Consider the following 9,333-nt stretch of genomic DNA (forward strand, 5'->3'; position numbering starts at 1 on the left):
AAATTAATACATATAACCCTAAAGAAAAATATTTAAAATACTAATTCATGTTGAATTCATCCTCAATTATTTTTATTATATATATATTGAAATACTTTATAGAATCTATGGATTATAGTGCTAATATTTTGTATCATCAAATATAGTTTGCTTTAGTTTAAAATGTTCACTCATAGATTTCATTAGGAATTTTTATAAATTAAAAAATCATAATTTAATAGTGCAGAGGATCAAATAATATTCTAACCAAAGTTGCTTTATTGTCCTTCTCCCCTCCCCCATATTTCCCATTTCTATCCTCAACAAAACACAAAAATCATGAATACAATAGTTAAGAAAAGATGAAATGGAAAGCAAAGGAGAATAAGGTGTGGGAAATGTGAAGGGCAAAGTGCTACAAAAATGACATTGAGGGTATCTGCATTTAACACAAATTAATATATATAGAAAAGTAGATTAAAAGCACAGCCTCCATGAGAAAAGGATAGGTTCATATGTGTGCAGGATAGTACCACTACTCCAATACCTCTTACTTATCTACTGGATTTGGGATATAATGCTTATTAATATTCTGTAACACCCAACAACACATTCATCAATGAACTCTCTGGTCCACACTATGTGAACCACTCACCTTCACATGATGTGTATGCAGAATTAAAATGTCAAACACAATAAATACCCTAATCCCACTGCCTTCACATAAATACATGTACAAATTGTAGTTGAAGCTATAATTATATCTTCTTTTTTTTTTAAAAAAAAAAAAAAGTAAATCAATCATCTTTTTTTTTTTTTTTTAAATAAATCGATTGCAATTGCATTCGATGACCTTCAACAATTATATTATTCAATATACTAAACATCACAAGACAATAATATCAACTTGAGATCATAACCTCATATATAGGTTTGAGGCTCAATTTTGTCGATTAAATTAGGTTTATGCCATTATATCGCAAATTTCCAGCAAAATTCAGATATTAATATCATTAACTGTTGTGGGAATAACAATTGTAGCAGAAAAAAGATGCAAAATCTCTTTAGGTTGAGATGGGGTATCTCACTCTTTTGAAGGACATTCAAGCCAACTGCAGTAAAAAATTCTCATTGGTCCAATAGTATCATTCTTAACTTGTCCCCTTTAGGATACAACGGTCCGACAACATCGTATGACTCTAACTCACTCTGAACAAATTGTAGATGTTAAGATCCACAAAAAAGAACACCTTCCTTCACTGATGTAACTCTTTCTTTTGTAGAATAATAACATGTAGATATATATTGTATATGTGTATATATAAACAAAAAGAATGATGCTCCCTTTTACAGGTCTAGAAATCACCCAGTGTATTAATATGAATTAGTGAACAATAATGCGATAAATTACAAAAGATAGTACGGATAAATGATTAGTAAGTGTAAGTATAGTGTAGTCGTGGGAAGATGTATTGAAAAAAAAATATTACTAATATTGGCCATAATCATCCATCAACGACACTAACCTCAACATCAATAAAAGAAAATAAAAGGACATAACTTACATAATTTAAATATTAAATTCAATATATACTAACATTAACTTTGAAAATTCAGCTTCATCATTAAACTTAAGTCTCATTATTAACAAATGTTCTCTCATGCGAATTTGTCTTTTTCTTTTCTTTTTTTTTTTTTTTTGGCAAATTAAACAATTTAAGATACAAATTTTTGGCTAATGTTGAATAAGTTACCTTCATTTTCTCCCAATGTTTTATTTCCTTATTTTGGTTTTGGTCAAATAAACCGGTTGATGCATCATTAGGTGGGGTGTGAAATTCTCCCACTAGAATATTATGCTTATGTCTTTTTTTTTTTCTTTTTTTTAATACAGTGGAATTAGATTTCATTATACGAATCCTATTTAATTTTTATAAAATTACAAATATATTTTTTTTGATTTGAAACGATGAACTATCATTAATTGAAATTAAATATAGACAACACATAATATTACAGTAGACAATACCTACTATACAGCATATTACGGGTTTGAACCCATAACCTTTAAGGTCATAGAACCTCAACTTCGTCAATTGAGCTAAATGTCATTAGCAGTATACCGCTTATTTAAGGATAAAATTTTACAGGTAAACCCCTTGAAGTACTTACATTGATCACCCTCTCAGAGGGTGACCTTATAATTTTATAAAAAAATAGGGTGTATTTGTGTAGTTAGATTTGACACGAGTAATATCAATATAATTTGTACTGGTATTTCTTAATCAATTTTCAAGATTGTGGTAAGTACATTCTTCAACTTACATTTAATTCTTTTGCAGTCATTAGATACTGATAACATAAAGTGACAAATAAATTCAACACAATCATCAAAAAAATTTATTAGTTTTCAACAAATGCTGAAATTGAAATGTCACATCAATATAATATAATATAAAGGTAATTACATTTTTGGTCCCATAAGTGGGCCTGTTTTCAATTTTGGTCCCACACTCAGGTCAATTCGCACATTGAGTCCCATATGTGGTTTGTTTTTCAATTTAAGGACAATTGAGGGATTTTCGTTCAATTGATAATGTCAGTTGTTCTCTCCATTAGTTAATACAAATCAAAATAAGGATAAATTACATTTTTGGTTCCATAAGTAGATCTGTTTCTAGTTTTTTGTCCCACACTCAGGCCAACTCCACATTTACGTTTCTCACACTTGCAGATCACATGACTAATGGCCTGACAGGGAGAGCAACTATCGTTATCAATAGGACGAAAATTCCTCAATGGTCCTCAAATTGGAAAAAAAAAAATCAATATATGGGACTCAATGTGCGTATTAACTTGAGTAAGAGCCAAAATTGAAAACAAATCCACTTAGATAACCAAAAATGTAATGTACCCTAACATAAACTCATCTACAATTTTAACTTCATTTGAAAATTGAAATTATAAATGCTTTGATATATGATCTGTGATATTGAATTTTGTAACAGTACTATGCCCCAATTATTTTTCTATGCTACTTAGGCCTACTTTGGCCCACCAAATTAATTTTAAAAAATTAATTATAGCTTTTGAATTGACAATTTTATAATTAATTATGAAAGTGCAAATTGCAGTAAAATTCCATAATTTTAGGGCAGCTCTCAAGAGATTTGACATAATTATAAATATTCGTTCATTGTTTGAAAAATTACTATACCCCCTCTAATTTTAACAATTATCTAACAATTAACTCAATTCGTTAGTCTCCGTTGGGTTTTCACCATTTTTATGGTAAATTGGTCAAAATGCCTTTGTAGACTATGAATTATAATTTTACTTATGTTTTTAATAGATCAAGTGGATAATTTTTTTGTATAATCTTTTAAAATTTTCTATCCACCTCGTCCACTATTTTCATATTTTTTTTAAAAAAATATAGTTAGAGTAAAGTTGATAATTCCAAACCTCCATCAAAGAATTATATAATTTTTATAAAATATTCAGGAAGTATTGATAGTTATTTAAACAATAAGGTATATTCATAATTATGTCAAATTTTAAGAGAGCCCATTGTAATTTACTCTATTTGACCTCAAAAGTTATTATAGATAATAGGGCAAACGACATTAAAAAAAATACATTTGCACTGGTAACGAACATTTGGCCTGTATTTGCAATCACAGGACTGAACAGACACTTAAATATTTTATATTAAAATTTTATTTTTGAAATAAATTTTCTTTTTCTTTATATTTTCAATCAAAATAATAATTTTGATTATGTCACTATTTTTCAAGGCAATGATAAAAAAGTTAAAGTTTTTGCTTTCCTAACCTCGTATATAAAGACTTATTTCGAGTTTTTTTTTTTTTTTTTAAAAAAAGCTGGCTTTTTCATGTCTTTTTTTTTTCTTTTTTTGACTAAGAAGAATCAATGCATGAAACAGGCTGATGATAACTCCAGAGCAATTCTCGTCATGCCAGAGCAAAATTACCTAAATGACAGTTTTACCCCTTTCAAATTGGTTTAACTCCCAAAGGCCCCCCACAAGGCATGTCCCCATGAATCTAATTTCCATAGCATAGATATCATCACATAAACAAAGAAATCACTTTGTATTAATGAAGGAGATTGCTTTAGTATACTTGAGTGGTTATTCAAGTGAAAAGGGTATAATCGGAATGCAGAAATTTATTAGCAATTTTTGCCACATTTAACTTATTCTTTGCAAATAGACACACTAAATGTGTGTGCAAAATTAAAAAAAAAAACAATGTTATTATGTATACAACAACAAAAAAGAAATTATCCATGCACTATAAACCATCACTGAAACTTAAAAATTATGGCAAATCAACACTATTTGTTACTGTTAAACACAATCGATAAAAAAACTTAAGTTTTAACCACAGTTAATCAACATTTACTATAATTTTATCTATGACCAAAATATTTTTCATATATTTTGTTGTAGCCACTGTTTTGGCCTCACTTGCAAAAACAACGATTAATAGCTATTGTGCAACTGGAGTTAATTAGCATTCGTCACAATTTTATACTTTTAACCATGATAAGAAACATAAAGATAGTATAGTGATTAATTAGAACATTTCTAGTTACAACAAGCTACTTCCACTCAATTAATGCAAATGTAAAATAACTATCGAGCACACTGAATGCTTGTGCATAATTTAATTATTAGATTTTATTTGAAAATGAAAAATTATAATTTTTTTTAGAAAAGTTTTAAAATTATAATTACACCCCCTCCAAGAATTTACTAATTAAATCTTACCCCATTTTTGTTAGAATTTGGATGAAAAATATTGATGTTAGCAAAAAAAAATTACATAATTTTACCCTTCATTAACATTTTCATGTAATAATTTTGTACTTATGAAGAAAAAAATGTAATGATGTTAACTTCACTCCATACTTATATATTTCATTTATCTCTTCATAAGTATAAAAATATTAAATGAGGGACAAAATTAAAAATTTATATAATTATTTTTGCTTACATCAGTATTTTTGTCCAAACTCTAGCGGAATGATGTAAGGTATAAATCGAGAATTTTTAGAGGGGATGTAAGTATAAATTCAAAATTTTATTAGAAAAAAGTATAATTTAATATTTTTAAAAAGAGTTTAAGTGTAATTTACCTTAAATTTAATTAAAGACGAGAAAAATAAATAAAGTACTAACCAAGATTGATATTTTTTTAAAAAAATTAAATAGGTGTAAGTAGAATTTTATTCATAGGTATAAAATTTAGAAAGCCTGTGGTCCTGCCTGAGAATAAATACGTTTAAGGGTGTTATAGTCAATAAATATTTTATCGGTCAAATTAAGTTAAAAATGAAAGTAACAGTAAAAGTAATAATGTCATCACCACGTGCACTTTTTTTAACCGCGGTGAAAATTTTTACCAGCAATTCGGCGTCGTTTATCGCTTCTGTATAATAATCAAAGCTGCGTCGTGGGCATGCTTTCATGCCTTGGGATTTATACTCAGAGGTCTTTCGTTCCCAAAAACCCTACACAGCACTGTGTTTCTCTCTCCGCACATAGATACAGACTTTCTCTCTCTATATATACACACACAATCATGCACGCTTCTCGGAACTGATTGTTCTCTCTCTCTCTCTTGCAATATTCCAATCCAGAATCAAAGGTAAAAAGACTAATGAGGAGATCTCAGAATGCTTATCGCCATTTGCTGCTGCGCCATCTCTGCCTCTCTGTTTTGTCGTCTCCTTCTGCGTTTTCTTTTGCTTTCAATGAGCTGTCCCCATGTTTATATGTGTATATTTGTATACACAGAATTGTTTTGGAATTTTTACTATTTTATGGTTGGTTTCTGCTTTCTGATTCTGAATCTTTTTGTTTGTGGGTTGCATTAATTGGGAATGGGAAGTCAGCATTGAGTTTGGAAAAAATTCGGCTGTGGGCTCTTTTCCCGGGATTATGTTAAAAGCAATGTCGGGAAACTTTCCTTTATTGATGCTTAAATTCTGAGAAAAATTCCATGGACTTTCATCGAACACCCACTCTTCTTGTTCCTCTTCGTCTATATATGTAAACGCCACTCCTGACTTCTCTTTCCAAAGTCAAAACCCTAGCCTCCTTCTCTTCTTTCTTATCAGTACGTGTGTTAAACTTAAATTTTGAAGAAAAGTTGTAGTTACTTTTTGGTATGTATATATGTGTGTGTGTTTATATATATGTTGATGGGAAATGATAGTAATGGTTTGATGTTTGGCTTTTTGCAGAGATTTATAGTCGTGAAATCGAAGCTGTCAAGTCATATCAAAGATTTTCTTCTTTATCTCTCTCTCCGGTTCCCAGGCAAGGAGGACTCGGAGGATATTTCTAAAGCTGAGATGATCTTCGTCCGTGCAGTTCCTACAGTTCCCTTCATGGCGGTGATTTGCTAGCTTCCTATTTCTTAGGCTATAGCAGCTAGTTCTGGGTCGACTCAGTTTGACTAGGTTCCCCTCCAATCTCTCTTCTTCTCAAGCCAACCCAGTAGAAAACACACATCCGCGAGTCTAAATTTTTGGGTGCTGATAGAAATATGAATTGCGAATCATCATCATCACTAAGGCGGCGAAGAGTAGCTTCATTTACGGCGGTGTTCGCGGTCACAATCCTGCTGCTAATCATTGGAATCTATACAGGTCGGTGTTCACTGAACACAAACATACAGAGATTATATATTCATATATTATGCAGCGTCTACTGTGTGTGTTTCTTTGTACGTATCTGCGTTTGTTCTTCGAGCGGAATTTCATATTGGAAATTCAATAATTGGGTGGCTGGGATTTGCACTTCGCCGATATTTTTTAAGAAGTTGCCTCTCTTTCAGGGACAATATTTCTTAATTTATAACTGGACGATACCAAATGGGCCCATTTATATTTAATTGTTTTTTGATAAAATTCGTATTGGATCCATGGATTGAGATCTGATTTTCTTTATATGTTGGCCTTCGTATTTTAACTCGACACTATTAATCATAGGATTCTTGCGTTTCAGATCATGGTTTAATGGAGTTTAATCCAATTTTATCCCAGAAGAGGAGCTCAGCACGCTCTGTTACACATCGGAAGCTGCTTAAACATGGTAATTGAACTTTACCTTTTCAGATTAATCAAGTTTTGTGATCACTTTCTACCTGAATTTTTGAGCAAGAACAGTAGTGGAGGGGCAAAAGAAGAAAAAGAGAAGAAATCGCACACAGTCCGTACAGTGTTTGAACTTTGAAGCTCCTGCAATTTAATTATGGTTTTTGGAATATATATGAAAATAAAGACCAAAATGGTGAATCTCTGATATACCCAGTGGGTATATAGCAACGCTCTTACTGAATAAATGATAACGCATACACAAAAATGCACTTGGCTTATGTGCATGTATGCAAATTCTGTCAATGTTTTTGCTTTTTTGCATCTTTACATGCAACACAGAGAGACACACACTGAGAGTGAGACCTGTCCACTGTGCGCACTGCGTTTGGCTCAGACTTAGCTACCTTTTCTCTTCTCAGTTGTCGCGTACGGTTCTGCCCCCATTTAGGTGGCGCCTCTTTTCAGCTTTTTTACTACGTGTCGTTTTTCTCAATGGAACCCCCCCAACCCTTTAACCTTTAGCCTCCTGCTATTGTAGTAGGAGGGTGTTAGGCCCTAGCTCAATGCTGCCCGTGTATTACTTGTGTAATAATATCATCTTAATTATCTTTTTCACTAGGGTGGTTAATAATTTTGTTGCTATCATTAAATGGAATTACTTACACGTGTGTCTTGATAGGTACCCTTTTCCTGGTTGAATTTAATGTCCACGTTCTTGGCTTTTCTTTTTTTGATGGATCACGTTATTGGCCTTGTAATAGTCGAAGAACGAACTAATTTAGTACATCGAAAGCCATGTTCATCACATGAAAGTTTTTGGTCACAACAGTAGAAAGGGTACACAATCAAAGAAGGGAAATAATCAATTCTCTTCTCATTGCCCTTGCACATCTTCCCAGAAGTTAAATTCTTCTATTAATACCATCAACAATGACATTTCAATGTTCTTTCCATTTTCTTGTTAGACTCTCGATTTTGTAGCTCCAAAAAGGAGTCTCTTCATTGGTTTGGACTGATCATCAAATTAGACAGACAAATGGAGTAAAGCATATGACAAAGACCCTCAAAGACAAACAAACAGTAGCACTTAGTAGCTCCTTTTCATAAAAATAAAAAATATTGCTTTATGCTGATTCCATGTTTGTATTTGTTGGACCTTTTAACAGCAGCAGACAGTGAAGATGGAAAAGGGGTGGAGCCAAACAGGATTTGGGGCGACAAGTGCTCAAAATCAGACATAGTGATAAGCCAAGGCGCCACCGAGCCGCTCCCGAATGGGATCCCCACTTATACGGTGGAGATCATGAACGTCTGCGTCTCAGGCTGCGACATCTCCAGTATCCACGTCAGCTGCGGCTGGTTCAGCTCTGCCCGCCTCGTCAACCCCCGCGTATTCAAGCGGCTCCGCTTCAATGACTGCCTTGTCAACGACGGGAAGCCACTGGTTAATGGACGAACACTCTCCTTCCAATACGCCAACACTTTCCCGTACCCTCTATCCGTCTCCTCCGTTAGCTGCTGACCGATAAACTCCTATTCTACTACTAACCCAGAATTTCTCTCATACATATATATATGTATACACGGAGTATGGGGAGAAAGGAACAAGAAAAGACAAGGAAAAAAGTTGGTGAAATTTTTGTGCATATTTTCTCCCATGGATTTTGAGTTTATGCTGATGGGAGACTCCTTTTTTGTGAAAATTGTAAATGGGATTTTGATTGATTAGAGGATGGATCAATTTCATGATCTTATTACTTGAAGAGGAGAGAAATCGATATTTCTTGATTGAGAGGTGAAGATTTGGGATTAATCCCATGTTTTTGGTGTGTACATGAATATCTAAAGATTGGATGAACCAAAAATATAGTTTTACAAGTTTTAGTCCCACTTCTTGATTTGTTACTTGTGGAAGTCATTGTCCATAGTTGTTTCTCTCACATTCTTCTTCCTTTTAATGTTTTATGGACTGGTGATCCAGGCGCATTGATTACACTCGCAGAAATATGATTGTAGAGCCTAATTTGTGTGAATACGTTGTCAAATATTATTGACATCAAATAAGGAACAAGTTATAGAGGAAAAGGACAGACAACAGTTAAGTAGTAGTAATAAGTATCATTCAATTCTATATATGTGATGAAAAATAATGCAAATCACAGCTGGGCATTATCATTGTCCTCTTTTCTCTGCCCTTCTCGATGTAGATACTCAAATGATGGT

General features: G+C 32.6%; 1 protein-coding gene across 3 annotated transcripts; it reads left to right on the forward strand.

Annotated features, from left to right (window-relative positions):
- The first annotated feature begins 5,489 nt into the window (after window positions 1-5,489).
- On the forward strand, window positions 5,490-8,997 carry TPD1 (tapetum determinant 1). 3 transcript variants are annotated; one of them, XM_011075274.3, is made up of 4 exons: window positions 5,490-5,654; window positions 6,253-6,660; window positions 7,019-7,105; window positions 8,277-8,997. In XM_011075274.3, exons 2-4 carry the CDS (start codon window positions 6,558-6,560, stop codon window positions 8,630-8,632), a joined length of 546 nt encoding a protein of 181 aa, XP_011073576.2. In that variant the 5' UTR covers window positions 5,490-5,654; window positions 6,253-6,557; the 3' UTR covers window positions 8,633-8,997. The 3 variants fall into 3 exon arrangements, with proteins under 3 accessions (XP_011073576.2, XP_088734529.1, XP_088734528.1); XM_088878403.1 differs by having other exon boundaries at window positions 8,280-8,997; XM_088878402.1 differs by lacking the exon at window positions 5,490-5,654 and adding an exon at window positions 5,692-6,125.
- The last annotated feature ends 336 nt before the right edge of the window (window positions 8,998-9,333 follow it).

The sequence above is a fragment of the Sesamum indicum genome, linkage group LG3 (assembly GCF_026168435.1).
Source record: "Sesamum indicum cultivar Baizhima isolate 11 linkage group LG3, ASM2616843v1, whole genome shotgun sequence".
Lineage (NCBI taxonomy): Eukaryota > Viridiplantae > Streptophyta > Magnoliopsida > Lamiales > Pedaliaceae > Sesamum > Sesamum indicum.